Source organism: Lepisosteus oculatus, unplaced genomic scaffold (genome assembly GCF_040954835.1).
Source record: "Lepisosteus oculatus isolate fLepOcu1 unplaced genomic scaffold, fLepOcu1.hap2 HAP2_SCAFFOLD_122, whole genome shotgun sequence".
In the NCBI taxonomy this organism is placed as follows: domain Eukaryota; kingdom Metazoa; phylum Chordata; class Actinopteri; order Semionotiformes; family Lepisosteidae; genus Lepisosteus; species Lepisosteus oculatus.
Window position 1 is genome coordinate 123,931 of NW_027167672.1, and position 13,003 is coordinate 136,933.

The 13,003-nt window shown below is 42.3% G+C and overlaps 1 protein-coding gene across 1 annotated transcript; it reads left to right on the forward strand.

Annotated features, from left to right (window-relative positions):
* The first annotated feature begins 1,037 nt into the window (after positions 1-1,037).
* LOC138226271 (zinc finger C2HC domain-containing protein 1C-like) lies at positions 1,038-2,088 on the forward strand. Its single transcript, XM_069186262.1, has 2 exons — positions 1,038-1,378; positions 1,782-2,088. Exons 1-2 carry the CDS (start codon positions 1,142-1,144, stop codon positions 2,028-2,030), a joined length of 486 nt encoding a protein of 161 aa, XP_069042363.1. The 5' UTR covers positions 1,038-1,141; the 3' UTR covers positions 2,031-2,088.
* The last annotated feature ends 10,915 nt before the right edge of the window (positions 2,089-13,003 follow it).

The following is a 13,003-nucleotide window of genomic DNA, read 5'->3' on the forward strand; positions in this document are numbered from 1 at the left end:
CTGATCTCCACGTACTGCCCGCCTCCCAAGATACAGCTTCTGAAGGACACCTTCCAAGAGAAACTGATGCAGGAAAAGGAGAAAAAAATGATCGCCATGTACAATCGGCGGCAGGAGGCAGCTCTACAGAAGATGAGAAAATGTTTCCAATATGTCAAATACGCTGCGGAGAAGAAGATGGGGAACAGCTATCGCTTCCAAGCCCAACAGGGCCCCGAGAAGAACATTGTGGGGTATGATCGGTCTTACCCCCTGAAGCCTATGGGTAACAGGAAAGTCTCCGGCCCTGGTGAGGTTCGGGCTGTGGACCGCCCGGACGCACAGAGTGATTCCTTGTTTGCCCCCACCCCGCCTCAGGATGGTCATGAGAGGCCCTGCGAGAGGCCGGGCAGGAGGGGCTCAAGAGTACGCAAACCTAAGGACAGGACTGTCCTCCCCATGGTGGCGACCCCTCCAGGGCAATGCCCTTCTCATGCCAATGGGAAGGAGCACTTTCAGTTGCAAGAGGAGCTACGAAAAGTGGCCGAGGCAGAGGCCGCGCTGAAGGAGGAGCATCGCCGGAGGGAGACCAGCCTGCAGGATGAGATGCGCCGGAAGGAGGCCATGATGAAGGACGAGATTCGCCAGAAGGAGGCCATGATGCAGGCGAAGCTCTTCAGAGCTCAGGAGGAGCTGAGGATGGTTCCGAGAGAGATGGAAGACTCCAGAGAGGTGGCCGGAAGGGAAAATAGAGGCGAGGCAGAGCGAGCTTTGCCCCAGAGGACCATGGGCCAACCACCGCTCTAAGGCCGTGCCTCTTCTGACCTGCAGAATGGAGAAGCAAAAAGCCTTCACTCCAAGGAAAGCCCTTCCTATCAGAGGAGACAACCTTGATTATGGTTCTCCAATGGAAGATGGCGGATGCGCAGAATCGCACTTTCCCTCTGCGCTTTCCCATCAGGAGAGACGTCAAGTGAGCCCTTGCAGCCGTGGGCTAGAAGACGTCCCCTGTGGAAGGAGAAAGTATCTCAAGAAAGCAAGGCTCCCTGAAAGCGACGTGTCAGCGGCACAGGCCGCGCAGGGCCACTTCAGAAATAACACCACATGTCTGGATGAACAAACTCTGTCAGTGGAAAACAGATATTTGTCCCCTACAAGTCTGATGTGCCCTACCGCTGAGCAATTTCCATATGAGAATAGCCAGAGTGGAAACCCTCAGCTGGTGCCCTGTGAACTGTGTCACGGGAAGTTTGCTGTAGAGAGGCTGGAGAAACACAGCAAGATCTGCAAGAAGCTTCAGAATTCAAAGAGGAAGGTTTTTGACTCTTTCAAGCACAGGGCCAAGGGAACAGAACTGGAGACATACATCCATAAGAAGAAGGTTAAACCGCCAATCGTGGTAAGGGCTATCCTTAAACTCTTTCCAAGCTTCCCTTTTTTTCTCCTAGAGTCAGACTCAGCTTATAAATCAATGTAAACAATAAATAAGTGTTTTATGAAGTACTCTTCTGAAAAACTGCCGCAAAGGCACATTTGCCAGACAGAATAAATGTGTCTTAGTGACTTCTGAATTCTGTTGTAAAAATCTACATATCAAGCAAATAGCACTCACAGGAAACAAAACCATAACTACGTAAATTGTACTCTCTACCCAATAACCTAAAAGGTGGCCCCAGAAAGCTACGTTATTACTGTATTGATATTTTCTTGCCTTGTGAATGGTTTGCGACCAGACTGTGTACGCAGTGCTAGTCTGGACTTTTTCTGGAAGCTGTTTTATTGGTTTCATTTCCTGTTCCCAGCTGAGAAAGCACAACTGGAGGCAGAAGCACGAGGATTTCATTCGGAGCATCAAACAGGCCAGGGAGGTGCAGCAGGTGATCACGCAAGGAGGGAAAGTTGTGAACCTGCCCCAGCCCCCCGCGAATCCAAACCCCGACTACGTGCCCTGCCCTCACTGCGGCCGGCGCTTTGCCCCCAGGCCGGCACAGAGGCACATCCCCAAGTGTCAGCACATCAGGAGCCGCCCTCCTCCTCCTCCTCGCAGATGAAAACTGATGTGAAGAAGAGCAAAAGAGTCATGATCTTGGCTCAGGACTCACGTCCTGCTTTTTCTTTTTAGAAACACATTTAGCACAGTTCATCCGTATGATGATGAAAAAAAAATGTTACCTTATTTTAATTAAATGATTTTTTTTTGGTGGACTGGTGTTTGCGTTGCTGTGGTTATTTCATTTTTTCTCTTATCATTCATACACCTTGACCTCCTAAAAATAATTTTTCAACCTGGAACGTACAATTAGCAGGCAATAGAACAGGTCACATTGGTCTTGGAACCATCAAAAAGCAGTATTCACACATTCTCGGCATCAATTTTCCTTAAAAACAACTGAAAAAGCAAGGTAAAGAGTGATTGATTTTTTTAATGAAAGTTATTTGATTTAATTTATTTAATTTTCATAATATTTGAAATATGTTGGGATTAATGTGACTCAATATTATCTGCAGCTCTTACACTCCAGGCACCTGATAAAGTGGAACGCAGTGTCTTTGCCTTACATGGCGCTCAGCTCTTCCTCAATCCCAGCAGAAGCACCAGCAGAAGCAGCAGCCTCCGGGTCCTGCCTCATGCACAGCTTAAAATGCAACACCAAGTAATACAACAAACAACAGGGAAAACCATTCACGATCAGACACATCCGTTGATTGCTGGCTCTCAGTAAAGGGACATTGCATCATTACATCACAAAATAGACTACATTTCAAGGTTAAAGAATTACCATGTTCTGCGATTCAGAACGAGGCAGCAAAACTTCCTATAATCTGTTGTGGCCCTGTGACATTGTAAAGGAGCAGGCTTGTGAATACATCTCGTTTAATCCAATGGAAATATAACTCTCAACTTTTTTACGTTTTTGCCAATAAATAATACTACATTGTTAACTCTGTATAAAGAACCTTGGAATGGAACGTTTTTTGCAGTGAAATGTTTGCTGCATAACCTATACCCTTTCTCTCCTACATCACATTGCATTAGTCATTACAGTGATTAGTGAGCAGGAAGGGCTGCATCACATCGCAATTTGTGTGGAACTTGAATGCGAATTTGTTACAACATGGCGTAACTTACAGTCCTTTCACAAAATTCATGATTTTGTGCTCAATTTTGAGTTTGTAAAGTTTTTCTATAATGTCAATGATTTTATTTTGTGACTGAAATTAAATAATTTTGTGTCTGCAAAATTGGGACTGTAGTTCCACCTTAACCTACTAGTACTGTATGTCTTTGGACTGTGGGAAGAAACTGGAGCACCTGGAAGAAAACCACACAAATGAAGGGAGAACATACAATTCCATCCAGACTGCACCCCAGGAATTGAACCCAGGACCCCAGCTCTGTGAACCACAGTGCCAGCTCATTGCTATAGTCACTATAATTAATGTCAAAACTCATTTGCAAATGAGCAGCCTGGGATCCAAAAGGATCAAGACAAGGATCCAAACAAAGCACTATCCCAAAGCTTGGCTTTGTACCGTATATAATACAGGGCTTGATGCAGAAGGCAGATAATCAAAGTCCATGCAATAATTGCTAAGGGAAAGTGACTTTGTGTTCTTGGAGGGAAGTCACTCAACACGGAGCTGTGTTAGTGAAATGATTGTTCTGATGTACGGCTGATGTCCAAACACTGAAAACATGATTGTGTATGCAATCGCACTCCTGAGCTCCATTGGGTATGGTTAAAATAACTTTTTATAGTTCATCACATTCAAAGTGTGTGTACTTGATGAAAGTGTAACACGCATTTGGAGGAGTTATTCAGGATTTTCTTTCATTCAACTATTTCAAGACCCATTATTTTCAGATGTTGTAGTATACGTGAATAATGAAAGGCCTTCATATTACACAATGAAGGAATGACTTCGCAGGTGTGAAGAATGAAAGATTAATTCAGCTCACTTTGGGGAGTTTCACAATGGCCCTCCTTATAGAAATGTGGGTTTGATTAAAGGAGTGAAGAAAAAGCACTGAATAATATTTGCTTCTGTAAACGTAATCATCTCAAAATATGGTTGAAGAAATTGAAGAAGGTTAAACATAATCCAAAACGTATAAGGTCAATTTAAGTACAACCAGAATTCTAGTGTTTATGCAATGCATCTGTGGGTTGATATGAAATATGGCCGTACTTAAACTAAACGAGGTTATCGAGAGCATATTCCGAATACGGCTTTGGCCAGTTGTACTGTGAACTGCGATGACCGTATCTTATCCTGAACTGGCTGTGCGAATACCGTCCTCTGATGGCAGAAGGAATAGATTACAACGGCACTGTATTGGCGATTAGTCCTATTGCTAGAATATTGAAACAACAAGGAGTCCGCGGAGTCAAGCAATGCTGAATAAACAAGTACCTGAAATTCAATAGGATTTTGTGTATTGATTACAAATAGGTGTGGAATTCTCATGTACAGTGGTATTCATGGATTCCTTACACAAGCAGCAGTTGTTATGATGCTTTCGTAATCTGAATATAAATCTGTTATCTACTTAAAACTGTAATTATTGAATAGATTAATGTCTTTGAAATGCTTCATTAACTGGGCAGTTTCCATGTTTGGAAATGTTTTTATTTTGATTGCTGATTGCTAGATACTGTATGTTTAATAGGCATGCTGTTAATATTTTCTACAAGAGCCAAATAAGACAGTTATGCTGTAGTAAGTTCTATATAAGTTATATAACATAAGTTATATTTTGTTCTGAGGTCAATTTGAATCTCATACTAAATAACTGGTGTCCTTTTATCTGAGAAACACTACCTGATTGATCACCTGATGCCTAGAAATTAGCATGCACAGTAGCCCAGCGTTTAGCATTGCTAGCTCACAGTGCTGAGGCCCTGGGTACACTTCTGGACCTGGGGTGCTATCTGTATGGAGCTTGTATGTTCTCCCCATGTTTGCATGAGTTTGCTTTGGGTGCTCTGGCTTCCTCCCACAGTTCAAAGAACTACTGGTAGGTTAATTGGCTTCTGGGATAATTAATAATAATAATAATAATAATTGCTTACACTTATATAGCGCTTTTCTGGACACTCCACTCAAAGCGCTTTACAGGTAATGGGGACTCCCCTCCACCACCACCAATGTGCAGCATCCACCTGGATGATGCGACGGCAGCCATAGTGCGCCAGAACGCTCACCACACATCAGCTATCAGTGGGGAGGAGAGCAGAGTAATGTAGCCAATTCATAGAGAGCCAATTCATAATTGGTGAGTGTCTGTGTCTTCCCTGCATTGGACTACCATCCAGTCCCAGGTATCTCCTGCTTATTACTTTCTGAGGCTCTGGCTCCCCCGTGACCCCCCGACCCCCTGACCACCTGACCCTGAATTGGATGAAGCGGTTAGAAAATGGGTGGTTTCTGTTATGCTCTGGTCATGCTCTGCCATAGCAACAACTTGTAAAAAATGCAGATGCTAGGATTTAACTCAAAGAAGGAGCTCAGAGCACTGTGTTGGCATCACTGTACAGGTGTCCGGTTTGTTTTAGAACATGTGCTAAAATCTTATTTACTAACTTCTAGACTTTTTACCCCCCATATCAGTCTGCAGGTGCACAGTGGTCTGTGGACACCCTCCTTGCTCTGTCGTAAAAGAGGAAATAAAAAGCAACTGGTTTTGACTTTAATGCACTGAGACTGTGGAACTCACAGAACTCTCTTGTCAGAAAGGCAGCTTCTAACAGCTTTTAAGTGAAGACTAAGAACACTTTTCTATTTTATTAAAATAGATTATATATGTTTTGTTTAAATATATGTTATAAATGTTAAAACGACAGCTCGTATAAGCTTGTATTTTTACCTTTCGATCATTTTTAGAATTGCTTTGAGTTGCTTTTACCATGATAAACAGTACAAAATATGAGGTGTTGAACTTGTCTAAAGTTTTAAAGCGCTTTATGACGTAAAGTGTGATGACAGTCCTTGGCGGTCTATGTAACAATTCTTCTTGAAGTAGGTCATCGGGCCAACAGTATACAAACATTACAGCTCAAGTGCTTTTGTATCTGAACGCTTTTAGGTAAGTTATTTAGCAGCTGCGGTATTAATAATGATTTTAATGGCAAATTCAATTGCAGGTAAAATAAAAATGGCGGATAACTTTCTTTCTAGCTTCGTGAAGCGGTCGCGCTATATTATACATATATACCATAATAAGAAACATAATATGTACAGTAGAATTTTTCACTTTAAGCTGGCATTATCCAGAACCGGGTCAGGGCCCGGACCCGGACCGTGCAGTGTGGTCCGCCGGCCTTCTAAAGATGTTTAGGAGATCGAGGCGCCCTTGGATTTGATTAGAAACTTGCATAATTTCTTAACTTGACCCCATTATCTTAAAAAAAACGGCCAGGCCAAGACCAAAGCATGAAGGCTGCGAGGATCGGGGGACTCTCATTTTTGGTCACAGCGTACAGTAGTAGATCAGTAACCTCTGTTTATCGTGATAACCTTTAATTATTTTCCAGTACTTTTTTAAATGATAAAACACATTGTCTCGCCAGTTTTGCTAAAGATACGGTTTTAGTGTTTACGCATAAATTTGTAAGCCGTAGGTTTAAATCTCGTGGTCTTATTTTCTGCATTTTCATCGTAAGGGAAGGCGCTCGTTTGCGATTTACGCGCTGAATATTGTAAGCAGAGGAGCCTTAAGGCACAGCCTCGCCTTAACACCATCGTTTGCATTGTCATTGTCATCCAGAAAAGCAGTCGTAAGAAAATGAATCTGTGGCGGCTCCGAACATTAAAAAAACTATATCTAGACTGCAAATACATCCCAATCTTACTATCAACACGTTTTAAGACCCCTCTCCTTTCCACCGGTATACAAGCTAAGAGAGAAATATTGGAAATCCCATCTGAAGTAGCCCTCGTCTCACCTTCGGAGCTGTGAGCGATGGGGATCATAATTAAAAGGGGTACAGTTACTTTGAAAATGTGTATGTGATACTTAAATTTAAATAAAATAAAAAGATAAATTATATAACACAGACTGCTATCTATGTCCATGTGTTTAAGACGTATGAATCGGTTTTAAAACAGGCACACCCCTTCTCACAAATCCGACTGGAGTCTCAGTCCGTCGTCGCGATGAATTAGGAGCTCAGATGTAGGCTAAGTGATTGCAATTTACTTATTTAAAAGAACCACTTCAAATCAAAAGGGAGACATTTTGTAATGGTAGTTATCGTATTATAGTATACGATAACTGTATACGTAGTATACGTAATTGTAGATATACAGTACATAAAGGGTATGAATAGGTGTGAGCTTTTACTGTATATTTAATATTTTATCTGACCCACTTGTAGAAACCGCCTACTCAGATTTAGTTAAGTGGTCTGCCACCATAAAGACAGAAAAATATAATGACACCCTGTTACATTAACTGTAAAATAAACGCCGTAACTGCGGCCATATGAAAATTTGGATAAAGATTATACAAACATCCTAAGGAGCTCTATGACATATGAGCGTCGTAATAATGGTTGGTGACCTGACGTAACAGTGCTCCCTGAATTACGTGATCTGTATATACCCAAATACAGATATATCACATAGGGAGATGCAGTCAAACATTGCATTGCTATCGTCGTGGTGAACTATTTCTCCGCTGTTTAAAACTTGTTTGGTAAGTGTCATCAAATATGCTTGTCAATTTGTAGCGAAATCGATATACTGTATCATAATCCTTCAGCTATCTATAATGTAGTGAAACGGCTAATTAATATTGATCAATTCCCTTATTCACAGTGACTTTTGCTCAAACCCCTGTTGCATAATGGGTTAATTTTATATAAAAAAACATTTATATCATAGATATAATACAAGCTTTGAAATGAAATAGCACATTTCCAGGTTTCAGTTAAACATTTTTAAAAAAGCTCATGACTTTAAGCATTCTGAACATTGAGAATGTTATTTGGGAAACAAATGTTTATTATAATGTTTATGTTTAGGATCTGTCTCCTACTGAGTCAGCATGCAGCATTCAACACCATTAGGTTTAATATTAAAAAGTTGTGTATTTCCTGAATTGTTTTTTTTTATTCTTTTCTATTAGACCATACTAGACTGTGCAGGATATCATTTATTTGCCATTTTTGCCTTTTCCAGATACCTGGGAAACAAAGCTCATATCTCATTTGCCAATGGAGCCCAGTCCTAAGCCTGGTGCTCTGTCCCCCTCCCCGAAGGACACAGACTCGAATCGACCCGCGCCATTAAGGCAACAGGATCTGATCTCCACGTACTGCCCGCCTCCCAAGATACAGCTTCTGAAGGACACCTTCCAAGAGAAACTGATGCAGGAAAAGGAGAAAAAAATGATCGCCATGTACAATCGGCGGCAGGAGGCAGCTCTACAGAAGATGAGAAAATGTTTCCAATATGTCAAATACGCTGCGGAGAAGAAGATGGGGAACAGCTATCGCTTCCAAGCCCAACAGGGCCCCGAGAAGAACATTGTGGGGTATGATCGGTCTTACCCCCTGAAGCCTATGGGTAACAGGAAAGTCTCCGGCCCTGGTGAGGTTCGGGCTGTGGACCGCCCGGACGCACAGAGTGATTCCTTGTTTGCCCCCACCCCGCCTCAGGATGGTCATGAGAGGCCCTGCGAGAGGCCGGGCAGGAGGGGCTCAAGAGTACGCAAACCTAAGGACAGGACTGTCCTCCCCATGGTGGCGACCCCTCCAGGGCAATGCCCTTCTCATGCCAATGGGAAGGAGCACTTTCAGTTGCAAGAGGAGCTACGAAAAGTGGCCGAGGCAGAGGCCGCGCTGAAGGAGGAGCATCGCCGGAGGGAGGCCAGCCTGCAGGATGAGATGCGCCGGAAGGAGGCCATGATGAAGGACGAGATTCGCCAGAAGGAGGCCATGATGCAGGCGAAGCTCTTCAGAGCTCAGGAGGAGCTGAGGATGGTTCCGAGAGAGATGGAAGACTCCAGAGAGGTGGCCGGAAGGGAAAATAGAGGCGAGGCAGAGCGAGCTTTGCCCCAGAGGACCATGGGCCAACCACCGCTCTAAGGCCGTGCCTCTTCTGACCTGCAGAATGGAGAAGCAAAAAGCCTTCACTCCAAGGAAAGCCCTTCCTATCAGAGGAGACAACCTTGATTATGGTTCTCCAATGGAAGATGGCGGATGCGCAGAATCGCACTTTCCCTCTGCGCTTTCCCATCAGGAGAGACGTCAAGTGAGCCCTTGCAGCCGTGGGCTAGAAGACGTCCCCTGTGGAAGGAGAAAGTATCTCAAGAAAGCAAGGCTCCCTGAAAGCGACGTGTCAGCGGCACAGGCCGCGCAGGGCCACTTCAGAAATAAGACCACATGTCTGGATGAACAAACTCTGTCAGTGGAAAACAGATATTTGTCCCCTACAAGTCTGATGTGCCCTACCGCTGAGCAATTTCCATATGAGAATAGCCAGAGTGGAAACCCTCAGCTGGTGCCCTGTGAACTGTGTCACGGGAAGTTTGCTGTAGAGAGGCTGGAGAAACACAGCAAGATTTGCAAGAAGCTTCAGAATTCAAAGAGGAAGGTTTTTGACTCTTTCAAGCACAGGGCCAAGGGAACAGAACTGGAGACATACATCCATAAGAAGAAGGTTAAACCGCCAATCGTGGTAAGGGCTATCCTTAAACTCTTTCCAAGCTTCCCTTTTTTTTCCCTAGAGTCAGACTCAGCTTATAAATCAATGTAGACAATAAATAAGTGTTTTATGAAGTACTCTTCTGAAAAACTGCCGCAAAGGCACATTTGCCAGACAGAATAAATGTGTCTTAGTGACTTCTGAATTCTGTTGTAAAAATCTACATATCAAGCAAATAGCACTCACAGGAAACAAAACCATAACTACGTAAATTGTACTCTCTACCCAATGACCTGAAAGGTAGCCCCAGAAAGCTACGTTATTACTGTATTGATATTTTCTTGCCTTGTGAATGGTTTGCGACCAGACTGTGTACGCAGTGCTAGTCTGGACTTTTTCTGGAAGCTGTTTTATTGGTTTCATTTCCTGTTCCCAGCTGAGAAAGAACAACTGGAGGCAGAAGCACGAGGATTTCATTCGGAGCATCAAACAGGCCAGGGAGGTGCAGCAGGTGATCACGCAAGGAGGGAAAGTTGTGAACCTGCCCCAGCCCCCCGCGAATCCAAACCCCGACTACGTGCTCTGCCCTCACTGCGGCCGGCGCTTTGCCCCCAGGCCGGCACAGAGGCACTTCCCCAAGTGTCAGCACATCAGGAGCCGCCCTCCTCCTCCTCCTCGCAGATGAAAACTGATGTGAAGAAGAGCAAAAGAGTCATGATCTTGGCTCACGACTCACGTCCTGCTTTTTCTTTTTAGAAACACATTTAGCACAGTTCATCCGTATGATGATGAAAAAAAAATGTTACCTTATTTTAATTAAATGATTTTTTTTTGGTGGACTGGTGTTTGCGTAGCTATGGTTATTTCAGTTTTTCTCTTATCATTCATACACCTTGACCTCCTAAAAATAATTTTTCAACCTGGAACGTACAATTAGCAGGCAATAGAACAGGTCACATTGGTCTTGGAACCATCAAAAAGCAGTATTCACACATTCTCGGCATCAATTTTCCTTAAAAACAACTGAAAAAGCAAGGTAAAGAGTGATTGATTTTTTTAATGAAAGTTATTTGATTTAATTTATTTAATTTTCATAATATTTGAAATATGTTGGGATTAATGTGACTCAATATTATCTGCAGCTCTTACACTCCAGGCACCTGATAAAGTGGAACGCAGTGTCTTTGCCTTACATGGCGCTCAGCTCTTCCTCAATCCCAGCAGAAGCACCAGCAGAAGCAGCAGCCTCCGGGTCCTGCCTCATGCACAGCTTAAAATGCAACACCAAGTAATACAACAAACAACAGGGAAAACCATTCACGATCAGACACATCCGTTGATTGCTGGCTCTCAGTAAAGGGACATTGCATCATTACATCACAAAATAGACTACATTTCAAGGTTAAAGAATTACCATGTTCTGCGATTCAGAACGAGGCAGCAAAACTTCCTATAATCTGTTGTGGCCCTATGACATTGTAAAGGAGCAGGCTTGAGAATACATCTCGTTTAATCCAATGGAAATATAACTCTCAACTTTTTTACGTTTTTGCCAATAAATAATACTACATTGTTAACTCTGCATAAAGAACCTTGGAATGGAACGTTTTTTGCAGTGAAATGTTTGCTGCATAACCTATACCCTTTCTCTCCTACATCACATTGCATTAGTCATTACAGTGATTAGTGAGCAGGAAGGGCTGCATCACATTGCAATTTGTGTGGAACTTGAATGCGAATTTGTTACAACATGGCGTAACTTACAGTCCTTTCACAAAATTCATGATTTTGTGCTCAATTTTGAGTTTGTAAAGTTTTTCTATAATGTCAATGATTTTATTTTGTGACTGAAATTAAATACTTTTGTGTCTGCAAAATTGGGACTGTAGTTCCACCTTAACCTACTAGTACTGTATGTCTTTGGACTGTGGGAAGAAACTGGAGCACCTGGAAGAAATCCACACAAATGAAGGGAGAACATACAATTCCATCCAGACTGCACCCCAGGAATTAAACCCAGGACCCCAGCTCTGTGAACCACAGTGCCAGCTCATTGCTATAGTCACTATAATTAATGTCAAAACTCATTTGCAAATGAGCAGCCTGGGATCCAAAAGGATCAAGACAAGGATCCAAACAAAGCACTATCCCAAAGCTTGGCTTTGTACAGTATATCATACAGGGCTTGATGCAGAAGGCAGATAATCTAAGTCCATGCAATAATTGCTAAGGGAAAGTGACTTTGTGTTTTTGGAGGGAAGTCACTCAACATGGAGCTGTGTTAGTGAAATGATTGTTCTGATGTACGGCTGATGTCCAAACACTGAAAACATGATTGTATATGCAATCGCACTCCCGAGCTCCATTGGGTATGGTTAAAATAACTTTTTATAGTTCATCACATTCAAAGTGTGTGTACCTGATGAAAGTGTAACACGCATTTGGAGGAGTTATTCAGGATTTTCTTTCATTCAACTATTTCAAGACCCATTATTTTCAGATGTTGTAGTATACGTGAATAATGAAAGGCCTTCATATTACACAATGAAGGAATGACTTCGCAGGTGTGAAGAATAAAAGATTAATTCAGCTCACTTTGGGGAGTTTCACAATGGCCCTCCTTAAAGAAATGTGGGTTTGATTAAAGGAGTGAAGAAAAAGCACTGAATAATATTTGCTTCTGTAAACGTAATCATCTCAAAATATGGTTAAAGAAATTGAAGAAGGTTAAACATAATCCAAAACGTATAAGGTCAATTTAAATACACCCAGAATTCTAGTGTTTATGCAATGCATCTGTGGGTTGATATGAAATACGGCCGTTCTTAAACTAAACGAGGTTATCGAGAGCATATTCCGAGTACGGCTGTGGCCAGTTGTACTGTGAACTGAGAGGACCGTATCTTATCCTGAACTGACTGTGCAAATACCGTCCTCTGCTGGCAGAAGGAATAGATTACAACGGCACTGTATTGGCGTTTAGTCCTATTGCTAGAATATTGAAACAACAAGGAGTCCGCGGAGTCAAGCAATGCAGAATAAACAAGTACCTGAAATTCAATAGGATTTTGTGTATTGATTACAAATAGGTGTGAATTTCTCATGTACAGTGGTATTCATGGATTCCTTACACAAGCAGCCGTTGTTATGATACTTTCGTAATCTGAATATAAATCTGTTATCTACTTGAAACTGTAATTATTGAATAGATTAATGTCTTTGAAATGCTTCATTAACTGGGCAGTTTCCATGTTTGGAAATGTTTTTATTTTGATTGCTGATTGCTAGATACTGTATGTTTAATAGGCATGCTGTTAATATTTTCTACAAATAAGACAGTTATGCTGTAGTAAGTTCTATATAAGTTATATAA

Excerpts from the sequence above, each read along its gene's own strand:
- LOC138226271 (XM_069186262.1), top strand. The coding sequence starts at position 1,142 with ATGTGCCCTACCGCTGAGCAATTTCCATATGAGAATAGCCAGAGTGGA. Across the intron at positions 1,379-1,781 it reads AGGTTAAACCGCCAATCGTG|CTGAGAAAGCACAACTGGAG; the intron begins GTAAGGGCTATC and ends TCCTGTTCCCAG.